An 18,109-nucleotide genomic window follows, 5' to 3' on the forward strand; every position below is an offset into this window, starting at 1 on the left:
GGCTGCTGGGCGGAGTGATTTCAAAAGCTCAAGTAGTTCCAAGTATTTGCTTCATGTGTCGTAATGTTACATAATTACACATGATTATTAGACCAAAAACGCCATGTTTAGTGTTGTAGTAAGCCTTGGCAAGCTGAGACGCCGGCGTCCCCGGCGAGTTGAAGAGGTTAATATATAATATACATAATATATCCCCTGTAAGGCCGGCGTTTAGTTTGCTACTGAATCATCATAAGAGATAAAGGTGATTTAAGTAAGTGACATTTTGATAGAGTTTGAAGTTAATCTTGAAGCAAAAAACCCCCCAAAAAACAGCTTCACTCATTGATACAATTTACTAATAGTAATTCCACTTTTCTCAGTAATTATGATAATACTACAATGTAAGTAAGTGAGCATTTTGTTACAGTTTCCATTTTATGTACCAAGCAAAAAGGTGCAGGAGTTGTTAATGAAAATAATAATTAGTTTCTGATTGATTTTAAATTCATCTTCCACTTTAACTTTAATTTAAAGACTGTAATCAGCATGATAGACATATCAATGTCACTTGATATTATAGGAATTTCTACTCCAGCTGTTTATAAAATACTGGAGGTCAAAGGTCACAGGTAGGCCAGTGGGTGTGGATCACTTGTCCGCGCTGAACTGTTCATCAACTCTTCTTGCCATTTCATCTTCATCATCATCATCATCATCATCATCATCCAGCTTTTCAGCAGTCGCTGTAGAAACAGTTGCTATGACACCCAATGCCCATAAGTGATGCAAGTGTTCCAGGTGCAGAGAGACTGTGGACCGTAGACCGTGTGTGTGTGTGTGTGTGTGTGTGTGTGTGTGTATGTGTGTGTGCGTGTGTGTGGTTACAGAGAGTTTTACTGTAAACTGATCCACATCAGCCTCAGTGAAAGATAATAGGAATCTGGCTCCAGGCCTTTTTTCCACAGGAGTCACTTTGGCTTAGTGAGCTGCTGCTACCTGTCGACTGGATGTGTAGATGTTCAGGTATAAAGTTTGATAAGTGTGTGTGTGTGTGTGTATGAGATCAGTGGCTGTGATCACAGCACCAAACAGAGAGTTAAGGAATCTGTGCGCTGTAAAAATAAATGTTGGCCGCAACATATCAGCAGTCATTATCATCACCGAGGTCTTTATCTCTGTAGTACCTCAGCTCTCCTCGCTGCAGCTATGTTGCTTAGCATTCAGGATGTAAAATTAAGACTTTGAGCGAGTGTTTTGCTGTTTAGTTCCATATTTGGATCAAACACGGCTGGAGGGGTGGACATTTCCACCAGAGAGTGAAACAAGGCTTTCATTTCTATTGGAGCTTCTGATCTTTCCTGCCTTTACCACTGTTACATAAAAATACATCAGTTCACAATGCTGTTTCACACTCAGGCTGGAGTTCAGTGTTTCAGCTGCACAGCCTCGTTTGAGAAAACCGTTACATTCATCACAGCATAGTAAGCACTGTGGGGCTTTATTTGGACTGATGTGTTCAACATTGAAAAATAGACTCATTCACTTACTGGCAGAGAATTAAGATAGATTTTAGACTGGATTAAAGACTGAAAATGGTCTGTCCTAACACAATCTGCCACCTAGCACCTCAAAGATCACCGAGGCTGTTCAAGCAGCACAAAAAGTGTAAAAATAACAAGAACTGCTGAGTTTCTTGTGGACCCACGTCAGCCGTGTACTTGGTGTCATTACTTATGCTATAAACTGAAGTAATAGGCCGGGCTTTGTAGCATTACATCTGCCACACAGGCAAAAGTATTGATCATCTAATCTACATCACATGAATGTGAATAAGCACATTCTCCAAAAATGTGTATATATTTAAAACATCATGGAAAAGTTTAACAAATGATATATTGATTTTTGATATTGTTGAGTCAACTATGAGTCATTGTGCATTTGCATCTTTATTGGATTTGATACAAGTAGAACAACAGTGTAAATATAGAAACATTACCAAATCACTTTAAATGCAGCTGCGCTTTCTTTTTTTCCTTTCCTAAACTTTAGTTTCATAATAACCTTGTCGTTTTGACCCTCCTCCTTGCTCCTTCCTCCCTCCCTCCTTCCCTCCTCCTCTTCTTCCCTCCTCCTCTTCTTCCCTCCTCCTCTCCTCTGCCCCTCTTCTGCACTCTGCTCTAATTTGCGTGCGCGGCCTTGCGGGCGCGGGCACGCACACTGGGGGCTCGGTCCTACGCAATGGAAAGGGGGCGCGCCCGACTTAAAGCAGCGCGTTGTCCAGTGTTGATGTGTCGCAGATTTTAAAAAGTGAGGGAGCAGGCAACGGCAGGAGTTTGGTGAGAGGCTCAGCGCTCAAAACAAAACAGGCTACTCTCTGCGGGAGCGAGCGGCGGCACTGACACTAGTTTTTACGGGGTTTTCCAGAGCTCCTCTCTGGCTGTTTCTACTTCTTTTACAGTCTGACAGAAAACAGCGCGCAGTCACAGTTTGAGACGCGTTTGGAGCGTGTGGAGCAGCGCGCGGCGATGGAGCTGTCATCGATAGGAGACCAAGTGTTTGCAGTTGAGTCAATAACAAAGAAGAGAGTGAGGAAGGTAAGAGGAGTGACCGGTCACACACTTAACACAACTTACATAACTTATTTTATCCCTTAAAGCAGCGGTGCGTTCAAGTGCACCATTCTCCAGTTCTCAGGCAAAACAAAAAACTAGGCTACGCAGTTTTCCCCTGTAGTTTACGCAAAAGAAGCGCGAGCCCTCATCTTTTCTTACTCTTTTAGGCTAATTAAGTGCGTCAACGTGTACTAACTGTGTTTTCTCAGCCCCGAGTCGCATCCTGTAGTCTTCCTGTGCAGCGGCGGAGGTGCTGCAGCATGACCGTGTTTTGGAGGAGCCTACGCAGCTGTAGTAAAATGTGACAGGGGGTGTGTGTGTGTGGACCGACGCTGTGCGGGGCTGGGAGCTGCGCAGTTGATTTAGGTTACGCCAGCGCGCGAGCCGAGCGGAGCGGAGCGGCTGCTGTTGTGAAACTGCTGCGTAATGTCACTGTAACTGCTGCGTGATGGTGACCCATTGATTTTCTCACCAGTATTGTAACCGAAACCCAACGCGCAGTTTTTTTTTTTTTTTTTTAACGCAGCATGTGCGTGCAAAGTGTAAGCAGAATAAAAGACAAAGTGTGCAGCTGCCTTTCATAGGGACACCCTGATCCTGCTGTAAAGTTTTGAATAATGTAATATAGTAGAAGTGTGCGGAATTATAACTGTGTCCCTCCACGCACGCACTATGCGTATCGGAGGTGTGGAGGCAGTTGGTGATTGTTTCACTGCGAGGTGAGACTTGGACGTTGCGCAACACCACGTTGTTTACATGTTCCCGTGGCCCCACCTATCCTCTCTCCTCCGGTGTGATGTTCCAGAAAGAGCGCGTGCATTGTGAAGACCGGCTCGTGGAGCCCATGTGCGGTCACGTCACCGCGATGCGAGCGAGAGCTGCTGTTTGGAGGCCACCCAGCCCCGCTGTCATTGACGTCATCTCGGAGAAAAACACCGATTGAAAGACAGAAAAACGTCCATGACCCTCCCTCTCTCCCTCTCTCTCTCGCTCTCTCACTCCACACATTAAAGTGACAGTCGTCCTTTTCCACAGCAGCTCGTTTCTGCAGCACTGTGTGTGGATGTGGCCCCACTGTGTGCTGCATCTCCTCTGACCCCCCCTCCCCTCTCTGTGCCTCTCCTCAGGGTAATGTGGAGTATCTCCTGAAATGGCAGGGATGGCCCCCAAAGTGAGTAAGCCTTGAGTCATCATCCAGTGACCTCATCCCCTCAGTGCATACGCTCCATATCATGTGAGGATGGATGAGAAGGTAGAGTAATTTCAACGTGTTTGTGTTGTGCAGGTACAGCACCTGGGAACCAGAGGACAATATTCTGGACCCACGCCTGGTCTTGGCCTACGAAGAAAAGTGAGTAATAATGGAAAGAAGAAGGGTTAGAAGAAAGTAGCGATACACTAAAATATAGCGATATTTATGATGTGAATTTATCAATAGTTTACCTGGTGACAGTGGTTTTGTGCAGGGTGTTATAGGAACTGTGAATACAGGTGCAAATGATCTCAGTCTGAATACATAAAAATAGACTGAATTTTGTTTATGCTATGACAGTTTTTCTAAAAATAGATGTTTGGAAAAAGAAAAAAAAACTTTGCCAATACACAACCCTAAAGGAAAGTTTGTTTTTGTGCTTGAGCAGCAGTGTTTTGCTTTTCTTTCTGTTCTCTTGCTCACAGTCTGTCCTCTCCCACCCCTCTGTGTCTCCCTCTCTCCCAGTCAAGAGAAGATCAGAGCTCTGGCCTATCGCAGGAAAGGACTCAGACCCAGGAGGCTCGTCCTGCGGGTAGCGACACTTACCTTTCTCTTTTATCTCTTTGTTATATCATTCTCTATTAACACTGACTGCTGCTGAACCTGTTTATTCAGAGGTCTATTAGGGACGCCTCAAACTGTCAAACAGGATATCTTTGAGTCGAGTAATTTAAACAGTTGTCGAATTTAGTGTGATACATTAAAAGACTTCCATCAATTTACTGTCCTACTACTAGGATGTTCGCCTGTGGTCAAAGTCAGTAAATCAAAGGCTTCGACATTTCCCGTACTACAACTTAATGGCCCGATGACATCACTCTGACATCATTAGAGTTTACCGTATGTTATATTATACAACTTCTCACTTCTCGCCACTCTAAGCCTAATTAAATGAAATTACTGTAAGTGGGAACAAAAGTAAAATATGCTAAAGCAAAGTTTGATTGTATGGTGATGTACTTTCCCTTTCTGGTCCCACTTTGTTACCAAAACTGTCCAAATGTAGCCTCAATAGACCAGAATGCAATGCAACTTAAAGACATGTTGCATTTTTCAGCAGGACACTTGATCCTATTGTGTCACTGTCATTACCTCTGAAGTGGAGCAAGTTTACACTCGAGCACTGGCATTTGGAGAAAAGACCACAGGTGAAGTGAAATCCAGGTAGATGTAACAGGTTGTGGCAAACAGGATGCAGGAGGAAAAAACACAAATCGTAGCAAACAAAATGACTCAGAAGTTGAGGAAATAGGGAAATAAAGGTGTAATCAGAGGTTTATATTCCTTTGACAAGATAAAACTAATAAGGATATTCTTCATTTTGGACAAATGCCATGAAACGACCAAGTTCAGCTGACTCAGTTTTTATCAAATATTTATCAAGCAGTATTAAATGGTGCATGTGTAGGAGACTATGTGTATTGGTGCCAAAGAGACAGTGAATGTGGGATTGATTAAATCAAACCACATTAAATCTGTGCTAAGAAACATGTCAGAGTCAGTGTGACAACACTGATGTTTTTAGCCATGCTATAGCTACATTTAGTGTCAACTCACTTAAAACGAATGATTTTCCCATCAGGTCAAGTGGCACCTTACGTATAGAGCTACATTAGCATGCTAACATCCTAAACTTAAAACACAGTGACTGTTAGAACTGTAAACAGATGCATGTTAGCACTCACAGCGACTAGGATGACTATTCACTGTCCTTTTAACAACAGTGGCGCTCCTATCCTGCTTTGGTTACACAGCCAGTACATTATGATTATAATAATAACTTTATTCTTACAGCACCTGTCATACACAAAGTGCAGCTCTTAAGTGTTTTGCACTTGAAGCAGAAAACAGTAAACAACAAATATTGTAGGAGAAAAAAAAACAGTATACATAAAAATATATTGAAATAAGTTTAGAATTAAAAGAAGAAGATATAATTCAATAAAAACAGGTTTAAGGGATAAAACACAAGCTAAAATGGGTTACCGTAACTAAAAGCCTTTCAGTACAGGTATGTTTCAAGTTGTCCAGAGAGGTTGTGGCCTGTGTAATGTGCAGGTCACTACACAGTTTCAGTGCATACTTCACAAAAGCAGCTTCTCCACTCTGTTTATGGAGGTTTGGCTTCGGGTAGCTTCAAAATTGCAGCTCTGGAGGATCTCAGGGATATTCATGGTTGGTAAGATCTAAAACAAAATCTGAGGTGTTTGAAGGTGCTGTAGCGTCAAGAGTTTTCTGGGTGATTAAAAGCACTTTAAAATCGATTCTAAAAGAAACTCAGAGTCACTGCAGGTCAGCTAAAACAGGAATGGTACGCTCTTTCTTCTTGGTCTTAGTTAAAAGTGGAGCTGCAGAGTTCCAGTTTTTTAATGCACCTTTTTAGAAGACCAGTATGAAGTGCATTGCAGTTTTCTAACCTGGTAGTGATAAGAGCATGAACTACCCTCTCGGCATTGTGTTGTGTTAAAAACGGTTGTACTTTGGCAACTTTTTCTCAGGTGAAAGGTGGAAAAAACATGTTTGGATCAATATATTATTGGTTGGGATTTGTGGACACAAAAATATTGAACGTCACAGGACATGCGCTCAAAGGCCACATTTCACATGAATTTCCTTCCTTTTACCTTGTAACTCAGTGATGCTGTTGCTGTTTCAAAATGAACTGGATCATCTGTTAACCTGTCGTCTTTACTCCACCCCAGAACATCTTTGCCATGGACCTCCGCAGCGCCCACAAGGTCGTAGAGAAGGCCCCGCCCCGGCTGCGCCTCTCCCTCACCCGCTCCATGAGCACCGACGTGGACCAGGGCGAGAGGGCCAGCCTTTACCATCGCTCAGTCAGGAGGAGGAGCAAGCTGCGGGTGGCTAAACGAGGGTCTGACGGACCCTCACACAAACCCCTCCGTCCACTGAGGAAGAGGGAGGTGGCCATGGAGGAGGACTGGAGCAGCATCAGTGAAGAAGAGAAGCACGAGTCTGAAAGCAACACAGAGACCGAGAGGCGTGAAGACAGTTTATACGGTGAGTTCACAACTTCGATATCCAGTCGCTTGGTGCTTGATTTTTTTTTTTTTTTTTTTTTTTATAAATTTTTTTTATTTTACATAATGAACACCAAAGATAACAAACAGGAACAACAACAACAACAACAACAATAACAACAAGAGAAAAAAACAAAAAAAAAACAAAGACAAAAAACAAAACATGAATGAAAGTTCATGAATACATTCATGAGTCACCCCAACTACACATACACTCACACACTCACACACTCACACACACACACACACACACATAACACATAACACGCTTGGTGCTTGATGACTTTTGACCCGCAAAAAATTAACACAACTTAATGTTTTCTGTCTTAAAGGTCAGTCAGAGTGCAGCTCCCCACCCTTGCTGGAGCGACAGGACTTAGACATGGAGGTGGAGGAGAAGGTGGAGGCCGAGCTGAGGTGGACAGGCGGACCAGGAGGAGGGACACCGGGAACAAGACAGATCGTAACGTTTGCGTGCAGCCAATCAAAGGACAGTGCCTCGGTGCCTGTGGCCGGACCAGGAAATGCGGTTACTTTGGGCGACAGGTCAGAGGAGTGTGAGGAGTCAGGGCCGCAATGTCCCAGGTTAGAGAGGTTCAACACGACCTCGGTGATAGTGAGCGTTCAGGCGAGCATAGAGATGGTGGAGAGCAGAGAGACGGTGGAAGACAGAGAGACGGTGGAGAGCAGAGAGACGGAGAGCAGAGAGATGGTGGAGAGCAGAGAGACGGTGGAGAGCAGAGAGACGGTGGACAGAGAGACAGAGAGCAGAGAGACGGTGGACAGAGAGAGACGGTGGACAGAGAGACAGAGAGCAGAGAGACGGTGGAGAGCAGAGAGACGGTGGAGAGCAGAGAGACGGTGGAGAGCAGAGAGACAGAGAGCAGAGAGACGGTGGAGAGCAGAGAGACGGTGGAAGACAGAGAGATAGTGGAAGAAAGAGAGATGGTCGAAGACAGAGAGACAGTGGAGAGCAGAGAGACAGTGGAGAGCAGAGACACGTTGGAGAGCAGAGACACGGTGGAGAGCAGAGACACGGTGGAGAGCAGAGACACGGTGGAGAGCAGAGACACGGTGAAGGGCAGCGAGACAGTGGAAGGCAGCGAGATGGCCGGTGACGCCACCGCCGCCACAATCATCACCTGTTTCACCACTGAGACAAAGGACACGGAGGTGAGAGGCGACAATCAGAGCCTTACCACGACAGCACCAGACAGTCAGTCCACTCAGACTGATGCACAGCGTCCTGGGAAGGTGATCGTGACAGACGTGACTATCAACTCGCTGACGGTGACTTTTAAAGAAGCCATGGTGGCTGAAGGCTTCTTTAAGGGCTACTGAATGAAGACAGAGAGAAAAAATAACCATGAACAGACTTGCCACTCATTTTCTACATGTAAATACTGTCAGATATTTCCACATGTTTACAAAACGACACTCATGAAGACATCATTGCCTTTTGATTAGACAAGTGAGTGGTGATTTCGTCATTGTGGCTCATTTATCGGCGTGATAGGAAGTCCGAGGTCCCAGAAATGTGCTCAGATCAGCTGCTGCAGGGGCAGGTTCCAGAGGAGGAGGCAGCGCTCTGAAAACGCGACAGTCCGCAGTTCTACTTCCATACAACTACTTTTTCCAGTCGTCCTCAGTGCTTTCCAGCCAGACGTTGGTCTCACACTCAGATCAGTTCTCGGGGCCCGTTTCAGACGCTCCTCCTTTCTTACGAATAATGTTTTTGTAAAGATGTTGCTCTTTTTTTCAGTATTTTGCACAGAGCTAACCGCATGCCCTGTCAGTCTGTGCCACACATACACAAAGCCCTGTCCTGTGTTTTTATTGAAGAGGTTTATTTCTGTCACAAAAGACATAAAACAAAGAGAGAGAATTAATGCCTGCTGCTTAGATGAAGCTCTGCATTTCAAGGAGGATGATGGATGCACAAAAAAAGAAGTACACAGTTGTGTTTGCTGTCTGTCTGTCTTTTTACTTTATAAGTATAAAATGCTATCTGGTTCTATTTTTGTATTACCAATTGATAGTCCGCTCTTTTCACTAGCCTTTGTGTGTTTCAAAAGAAGGAGGTATCAGTTTACACTGCCGCTGTCGACGCTGTGTATGGGTAATGTACAAATGGAAGCTAATGTACGTTAGGTCACTGTAGTGAGCTCTTATTTATTGCATGTCACATGTATAAGCTGGACTAACTTATGTCCCTTAATGTGTGTGGATCAGTCTCTTATCTGACACAGATAATCTGTCAAATATCTGTTCTCTCTGAAAATACATTTTTATTTTGACTGCATTTCCAATAAATATGGACTAAAATAAACGACTCCTGGAGCATTTTTAACTACAAGTTAATAATTTATTTTTACATTATTAATCAGACTCAGAAAGTAGCTAATTGTATCAGTGAAATCTAAAACTTTTCTCTCTTCACCTCAGCTGTTTGAAGTAAGTTTTATTTAGATGCAATCAAACATGCTAAGGAAAAGTTTGTTTGTTTCCATGGAGATGTACTTTGCCTTTCTGGACCCGCTTTGGTATCAAAACTGTCTAGATATAACCTCATTAGACCAGAATGCAATGCAACTCACAGACATGTTGCATTTTTCAGCAAAGGCTTGCAACACCTCAGGACACCTGATCCTATTGTGTCACTATCACTGTCGTTACCTCTGAAGTGGAGCAAGTTCACACACCAGCACTGAAGTTCAGCGGAAAGAACACAGGTGAATTGAAACGCAGCTAGATGTAGATGTAGCGGGTTGTGGCAAACAGGGTGTAGTAGGAAGAAAAAAAAACACAAATCACAGCAAAGATGTATTGATGATGAAATGATGTGTGTATCAGAAGTTGGTATTTCTCTGGTCTGACTCCACTATCTGTGTCACATTTTTAAAGTGTCCCAGTTGTCTCTTTAAACAGCTGGGCATTGTAGTTTTCATCAAATATTTATCACTCAGGATGTGTGAATTTGTTCCACTGTTAAGAAAAGGGAGAAAATGTTTCAAATGTTTTCAGTCAGATTTCACTGGGAGTAGGTCTCTGCAGGTTTGTGGTGAAATGTGCTTATCTAAACTGCACAGTAGCTTCACTTTATTGTGGTGTAGATTTATTTCAACCTGCTGCTTCTCTCCATCTGTCTATAATAACCTATTATAACACACACACACACACACACACACACACACACACACGCTATGCAACACTGTGTTTGGAGTTAAACATTTATCTCATCAGACCAGAGAATCTTTTTCCACACAGTGTCAGGGGAATATTGTGTAAATATTGTTCATGCAACAGGTCTGAAATCAGGTCTAGACCATACTCTTTATATTATTTACATGATGAGTCCCGTTATGAGCCAGAACTTGGCAGCAGTGGCAGGAAATAACTTCCTTTTAAGAGGCAACAGGAGCATAGTTAAATTTTTTAGTAATGGTACTTAATCATTATGACATTAATGATAATAGTTGTAGGAGGAGGATCATGGGGATAGTAGGTTGTTTGTAGTGACAGATACAGACTGAGAGAGAGAGATGGTGACTATTCTGAATATAGAGGATTGACCAGATTGAAGGCGACCTGCTGCTGGTAGAGAGGGAAACACAGGAACAGTAAAACAATAGAGTGCCTTTTCCTCAAACTTGTTTCTAAGTGGCCACTGCATAAAGAACCGACTGATGAGAGCTGCTGGGAAGGTCAAGTCTTCAGGGGGACGGACAGACGGACTGGAAAGACAAACTGTGTGGGGCACTGAGCTTCCTTCTTTTCACCAGTGTTGGAGAAGCTTTCTTGAATAACTTTGCAAGGTACTAAGTATTTACACAGGAAGAAGCTGATTACAGCAAGGGAGAACTGTAGTGTGTTTAACAGGAGATACATAGAAAAAAAAAACTTCATTCATAAGCCGGTGCATATTCTCATTTGCCCAGGTCATAGTATTTCAAAGGTCCCAGCCTGGTCAGTTGCGTACATGAACTGATGAAGCCTCTTGGATGAGAGGTGAAACGTCTTCCTAGACAAATAACTAAGTCCAGTTGCTTTCGATTTAACCTCCTTTGAAACTTCATTCATACTTTCATTCATTCATCTTCTGTACCGCTTATCCTCCTGGTTGCGGGGGACCTGGAGTCTGTCTCAGCAGACTATACAGACAGACAACCATTCACACTCATATTCACACCTACCGGTAATTTAGAGTTGCCAATGAACCTGACCTGATCCTGCAAATGATCAAATTCACATTTTACATTTGATTCCAAATAGTGACAGAACATAACACAAAAAGCAATGATCAACACCTGCTTTGGCTTCTGCACAGAGGTATAGGTGTGATGTGGTCTGAGTGTTGAAGCCTGAGCTGCCTTCACAGTGTTTAGGATGAAAGAATAGATGGATGGATGGATGGATGGATGGATGGACTATTATATTAGTAAGTTACTGTGAAATAGGCTAGTTAAACTGTTTTTATTGATAACAAATTGTTCACTGCTCCCCAACACTGCCTTTCAGCACCACTGTGAAGAACCAGGGTTAGTTTCATTCAAATCCTCACTACAGTTTACTGCACAGAATTCCTTGGACTAAATGGTATAGCTTTCCATGATCCAAAATCTATATTCAATCTATATTCAGTCACTTCAGTTTTGACACAGTTGGACCTGAGTCTAAACACACCTCTGTCTTCAAACAGGCTCCTTCTGCCTCACCCTTTTGAAAAGTCCCGATGCTGGGACACCGACAGTGGGGGCCAGCCCACTGATCATCCGTCATGCTGCCATGTTTCACCACTAGAGGGCACATTGTTCTCAGGAAAGATGAATTACTGTAAGTGACGCCATCAAGTGCAAGTTAATAGTCTGAATCATAGGCTCAGTATGTGCAGCAGTGGAGGCGGGGGTCGATTTTAACAAGAAGCATCAATCAGTAATGAGTCTGTATTCAGAAACAAACACATTCCTGTGAATTTTAAACCTGCCTAACTGGGAAAAGGAAAAATCAACCCAACCGGTGTGAAATCCAAGATTTTATATAGTAAAATAGTTTTTGCAAAAAAGTTCAAGAGGTGAAAATGTGTGTGCATAAAGTGTCAAGTCATCATGAGTCACATCACATGTGGAGACAATGTGACCATACTGATGTACTGTAACCCAGTTGACGTGTGTGTGTGTGTGTGTTGCTTTGTGGCAGTTGGTGATTTTCCAACAAGAAATGTTAACATCTGGGATCATCAGCATGTTGACTCATCATGATGAGTATCCCATAAACAATGCAGAGAAATATATATATATATATATATATATATATATATATATATATATATATATATATATATATATATATATATATATATATATATATATAAACATCTGCAGGGTTGAGGTGAGGTTAAGAAATATTAACCATGTACAATGAGAAATACATGCAGGTTATTTTATACCGTTATTATCACTCTGATATTATGCAGCAATTTCTATAATCCAATAATCATCAAGAATGGATGGTTTAATGGAGATTAACCAGTTAAGGAATTATGAATGTATTCAAGGGCCACATGAATTTTACATAACACCAGAGGTGTGGGATAATGTTAGTGGAGATTTTCCACTAATATATTAATAACGTGTAACATCAAGTTAATGTGTGCCAAGGTTCATATGACTGAACAGATTGATCCTGGTGACCAGTACTTTGCTGTTCATTACTCGTCACTAACTCAGTGTTTTGACCCTGTTGGGATCCCGTAGCAGTAATGAATCTTACCTACACGGGAGCAGGTTAGTTGTCCAGTCACGTAAACTGGAGTTAACCTGGTAGTTCGCTGGACGACGCATTAATCTCACTGATGCCAGCTCCAGATATACACACTGTACGTCCCTTATTCAGCAAATATCACATGCAGGACACGTCACTATTGGTAATTTTCATTTTATTATAAAAAACAGTATTTGAGTCCACAGTTTGTGTTTCCTTTGTACAGTAAAAAATATTAAATTAAACTCCCAAAGTTCTTAGCAGAAAGATAAAGATGGAGTTGATGGGGAGGGAGATCAACTTCCCCCAGAGGAGGAAGAGGAAGAGGAGGAGGAGGGTTTAAAGTCCAAGGGAAGCAGCAAAGGGGACGAGGAAGAAAGAGACGGAGACCGACTGCTCATGTCTCCTTCTTTCTCCTCATTTCTGTGCAACACAGTTCATTTGGATCAAAATCCTCTGTTTACGCCCAAACAGTAGAATCCTAAAAACACTAAAAGGAGCCCACCCCACCCCGGTTTTTTTCTTCACATCCCAGCCCATGTACTCAAAATGTTATACAGGCACACAGGTATGCACCCCCCTCCCCAAGCCTCCACTGCTCCATATTAAGTGTCTTTAAAGGAAGGAGTGCACACACATTCCAGGGAGAGGGCTTGCATGTTAGCGAGGGAGGAGTCGTCCCTTCCAGCATGACCGATGTCCCACACAGAAGCTGGCCGAGACGTCACAATGTGTCCGTTCAACAACTCAGACTCACAGCAGACCCTCAACCACTGCAATAAAACACTGACAGTTCATTATTCCCACCTGGACAGACCCAACTAAAGACATCTACAGCGAAATGAAGTATCCACTAAATAACTCCCCTCCCTTAACAGTCAATAACAAAAATATATTTCTATACGAATCGTAGCAGTCTCAGGGTACATAACACCCCCCCGCCCCGTCCCACCCCCTCAAGAGAAAACAATAAATAAAGCAAACCCAAACATTAAAAAAAGGAGGATATGCATCATGTTTGGATTTACATTAATAATAACAATCCACATCACTCTGCAAAACAGAAATAGACAGACCGAATGATGGGAAACAAAACCGATAAAAAAGTTCTTTGCATTAAATCATTTCCTCTTTAATTCTCGACCACGTTTAAAACCTTAAAAACATTTAAAAAAGGCAAAGTACTCCCCCGCCCCCCAAAACCCCCCGAAAATATCGCCTTTCTACTATTCTGCAAGAGGTGGAGGTGAGGAGGATGCTAGAGAAACCGTCCCCCTCTTTGTCCACAATTGGCAAAAAAATATATTAACAGCAATAACTTACAATTCATTTATTCTAATTTATTTAACGACTGCTTGATTTATTGTTCATCTCCCATAGGAAGTTCAGTTCAATGCGTCTTTATTGAAAACATTTTAAATAACATTTAATAATAGTATAAAAAAAGAAAGGCTAAGTAATAACAATAACACTGTCCTGGGTGAGTGCAGTTTGTGCGAAGAATCACCGAGCATCCCCCGCTCAACTTGACACGTGAAGTAGAATTCCTACATGATGTCTAAAGGGTTGTGATTCATATTCTGGCCCAGCGGGTCCTGGCCGTTGCCCCCCGGCCCGTGCAGACCGGCCATGCCGCTCAGCTGAGACAACATGGCGCTCTGGTCCGACCCGAACTGATCCATAGAGTTCTGTTGCTGCTGTTGCGTCGGGGGCTGCTGCTGCTGTGGCGGGACCACCATGCCGGGGTGGTGCTGGTTCAAGTGGCCCGGGTGCGGGGAACCCGTTTGCATCTGGGGGGAGATGTGATGTGGCGAGGGCTGAGGCTGCATGCGCGGGGACGGGCTGGAGTGCGGCGGCTGCGACTGGGGTCTGGGGGAGGGCTGCGGGGATCGCACCTGGTTGGCCAGGGACGAGGACATCGCCTGGCCCTGCAGGTGTGGGTGGGGGGACGGGGCCATCTGCTGCGGCTGCTGAGGACTCATGGGGTTGCTGTGCTGGGCCGGCGAGCCCCCGGGGCCCAGGTGCTGCTGCTGGAGCAGCCTCTGGTGGAGGGCCTGTTGGAGCAGGGCCTGAGACGAAGGCGGCGGGGGGCCGCCCTGGGTGGGCTGGGGGCCTTGAGGTGGCTGCTGAGGACCTACGCCCCCTCCTCCCGGCCCCGCGTCGCCCCCAGGCAGGCCGGCCATGGCGCTCTGCTGCTGCTGCTGCATCTGGAGGTGGTGCTGGTGCTGGAGCCGGTGCTGGAGCGCGGCGGTGGCCTGCTGCTGGGTGTAGCCTTGCCCCTGTGGCCCCGGGGGGCCGCCGGGCTGCTGCGGGCCGAGGGGGGGCCCGCCGGCGGGGCCCTGCCCCACTGTAGGGGGCTGCATCCCGGGCTGTCCCATGTAGCTCTGCCCCTGTGGAGGCTGCGGCTGCTGGAACTGACCGTGATTTACTCCCATTTGCTGCTGCTGTTGTTGCTGCTGCTGCTGCTGCTGTTGTTGTTGTTGTTGTTGTTGCTGCTGCTGCTGGAGATGCCGCCTCATGAGCATTTCTCTGAACTGGGTGGTGTTGAGGCTCCCCATCGGTGGCCCCTGGCCCTGCATCGGTGGCCCCTGGCCCTGCATCGGCCTCCCTCCTCCTTGCTGCTGCTGCTGCTGCTGTTGTTGTTGTTGCTGCTGCTGCATAGCGGCCACTTGTTGCTGCTGCAAACTACTGAGCATCGGCCTCTGTTGTTGTTGTTGTTGTTGTTGCTGCTGCTGTTGTTGTTGTTGCTGTTGTTGTTGCTGTTGTTGTTGTAGCTGCTGCTGCTGCACCTGCTGGAGCTGGGCCATGGTCGCCATGTTGACATTTGTTCCTCCCTGACCCCCCATGTGCATCCCTGGCTGGCCGGCACCCGCAGCGTTCATGTTCATCTGCGGGCCGCCTCCTGCCATCACGTTACCGACGGGACCCCCGGTGGGACCGGGACCTCCTGGCACGCCACCTGGTCCACCGGGGGCTCCCTGCACCCCCTTGTATTTTGAGGCCCGCTGCTTGATAAAAGCAGCCATGAGCTGCGGATTAGACCGCAGGATGTTGAGGACCTGCTGCTGCTGCAGCGGGGAGCTGGGCGAGCGGAGCGTCCGCAGCAGGTCCTGTAGAGCTGCCTGGGGGATGTTGCCCCCTGCAGGACCGGCTCCTGGGATGCCGGGGACGGGTCCACCTGGGACGCCACCACCAGCTCCTTGCTGCTGCTGCGCCATGTTTAACAAGGCAGCGTGGCCCTGAGCTTGTTGGTGCTGCTGCTGCTGCTGCTGCTGCTGCTGCTGTTGTTGTTGTTGCTGTTGTTGTTGTTGTTGTTGTTGCTGCTGTTGTTGCATTTGCTGCTGCTGCTGCGCGGCCATCAGAGCCGGATGGCTCATCTGGTTGATCATAGCTTGTCTCTGTGGCGCCATCCCCTGGTTGGCCCACTGCTGTTGCTGCTGTTGAGGGTTTTGAAGGGGTGCGCCCATCCGCTGCTGTTGAAGCTGCACCTGAGGGGGGAGCTGGCCCTGGGGCAGACTACCCTGCTGGGGGGGCTGCTGCATGGGCCCCCCGCCACCGACCATCATCCCTGGCGGAGGCCCTTGTTGTTGTTGATCCATGTGGGCTCGAGCCGCGGCTGCCGCTGCCGCTGCTGCCGCCGTCTGCGGTGGCATGCCCTGGGGGCCGACCATCCCTACCGCCCCTGGGTGGCCCATGGCCATCTGTTGCCCCTGGCCCTGTTGGTGGTGCGGGTGGGGCATCAGGCCTGCTTGTCTGTGCTGCAGAGCCATCTTCCTCTGAGCGTCCGCCACCTGCTGGATCTTCATGGCGATCTCCACCGCGGCCGGTGGAGGGCCAGAAGAAGGCTGCTGTTGCTGCTGTTGGAGGGGGGGCTGGACCTGGGGCTGGCTCGAAAGCTGCTGGCCCCCAACACCTGCAGCCATGACGGGGCCGCCAGGCTGCTGCTGCTGAGGAGGCGTGGCAGACCCCAGGACCGGTTTGCCCTGGGACTGGTGGAGTGGGGAGGAGCCCGGGGGTCTGCTGGCGTATGGAGGCAAACTGTTGGGGTGCTGTTGGAGCTGCTGAGGGTTGGTCCCTGCTCCACCTTGCTGCTGCTGCTGCTGGACCTGAGGAAGCATCTGCTGCTGATGCTGCGGAGAGTTCATCATCCCCCCAGCTGGGCCACCTCCGCCTGCCATCTGTGGAAACTGGTGGTGATGGGGGTGCTGAGGAGGCATCCCACCTTGTGGGGTCATCCCGCCTGGCTGCTGCTGCTGCTGCTGCTGGACTCCAGGTCCGGGGCCCATTCCTTGCTGTTGGACTGGAGGCATGGTCTGAGTCGGGGTCTGAGGAGTCGGAGGTTGGGTTCCCCCAGACGTCGGGGTATTGGGCGCCGTGGTGCCGTTGTTCCCTGGTGATGGTAGTCCTACCCCGGGCCCTCCTGGGGGCCCTCCGGCCGGCTGCCCCACCCTCTGCATGCTGGCCATTCTCCTCCTCAGCATCTGCGCCTGCTGGAGCCGGTGCTGCAGCTGCTGCTGCCGCAGCTTCTGCTTGATGTTCAGACAGAACGGGACGGGACATTTGTTCTCCTGACAGTGCTTGGCATGGTAGCAACACAGAGCAATGAGCTGCTTGCAGATGGGGCAGCCGCCATTTGTCTTGCGCTTGCAGCCTTTTGTGTGCTGAACAACACGCTTCATCTTCTGGCAGGATGGCAGGGAGCAGTTGGCGTTGCGGCACTGGCACGCATGCACCAGTGACTGAATGCAGCGCTGGATGCTGAGACGACGGGAGTCTCCAGGGCTCTGGGTAGCTGCCGCTGACTGGTTGTTGCTGTCGTCATCTAAACCAAGACCCAGCTTATCCATCTTGTGCTCATGACCTTTAGTGTTGTAGCAGGTGATGCACAAGTCATAGTCCTGGTGGGAGAACAAGAAATTGAATGAATTACATGTTAAACAAAGTTGAATGAAGTAAATTTTGCAATACGTTGTTAATTTGATCAAATGTCACACTTAAAGACAACATTCAGATTACAGTGCAAAAAAAATCATGCTGTCAAAGTGCTGTCAGGGTTCACAGGTGTTACTGGATGCAGATCAGTTTCCTGTCACTGCACAGACTCAGTCTGGAAGATAGTGAACAATGACCAGAGTGGAGCTGCTCTGGCACCGGGTGCAGTACAAGTGAATTTGCTGTCCTGAACTGGAGGTTTTGACTAAAACCTCAAGTCTTATTTATTCAGCAGCCACTTCATGAAACAAAAACTTTGTCACATTTGTGCTACAGAACTGACCAAAAATAGAAATTCATGTCCAAGTTCTTAGCTCCGTTTGGACAAAGATGACCTCATTAATGTGACTGCTGCACGGCACCCAAATATGTCTGTACAGACAGTCACAGCTCAAAAAAAATAAAATAAGAGATAGGTTATAGGTTTTCAATTTATCCCCACCAGAAGAGCTCTTTCACTCTGAGCTTTA

General features: G+C 46.6%; 2 protein-coding genes across 12 annotated transcripts in view; one reads left to right on the forward strand and one right to left on the reverse strand.

Annotated features, from left to right (window-relative positions):
* Positions 1 to 2,263: 2,263 nt before the first annotated feature.
* On the forward strand, positions 2,264 to 9,187 carry cbx7a (chromobox homolog 7a). 7 transcript variants are annotated; one of them, XM_083976588.1, is made up of 8 exons: positions 2,264 to 2,576; positions 3,722 to 3,765; positions 3,880 to 3,945; positions 4,312 to 4,378; positions 6,549 to 6,867; positions 7,220 to 7,548; positions 7,582 to 7,635; positions 7,695 to 9,187. In XM_083976588.1, the coding sequence occupies exons 1-8, from the start codon at positions 2,508 to 2,510 to the stop codon at positions 8,226 to 8,228; spliced, it is 1,482 nt and encodes a 493-aa protein (XP_083832714.1). In that variant the 5' UTR covers positions 2,264 to 2,507; the 3' UTR covers positions 8,229 to 9,187. The 7 variants fall into 7 exon arrangements, with proteins under 7 accessions (XP_083832714.1, XP_083832718.1, XP_083832713.1 ...); XM_083976592.1 differs by having other exon boundaries at positions 7,764 to 9,187; XM_083976587.1 differs by having other exon boundaries at positions 7,220 to 7,635.
* A 3,618-nt stretch (positions 9,188 to 12,805) lies between these two features.
* The window catches only part of ep300b (EP300 lysine acetyltransferase b), a 33,289-nt gene continuing 27,985 nt past the window's right edge, over positions 12,806 to 18,109 (reverse strand). For all 5 annotated transcript variants that reach the window (XM_083977608.1, XM_083977611.1, XM_083977610.1 and 2 more), the window contains exon 30: positions 12,806 to 17,545. In XM_083977608.1, coding sequence (XP_083833734.1) covers positions 14,195 to 17,545 — 3,351 coding nt within the window. In that variant the 3' untranslated portion in view covers positions 12,806 to 14,194. The remainder of the gene's footprint in view (positions 17,546 to 18,109) is intronic.

This window comes from Trachurus trachurus, assembly GCF_905171665.1.
Source record: "Trachurus trachurus genome assembly, chromosome: 8".
NCBI classification, from domain to species: domain Eukaryota; kingdom Metazoa; phylum Chordata; class Actinopteri; order Carangiformes; family Carangidae; genus Trachurus; species Trachurus trachurus.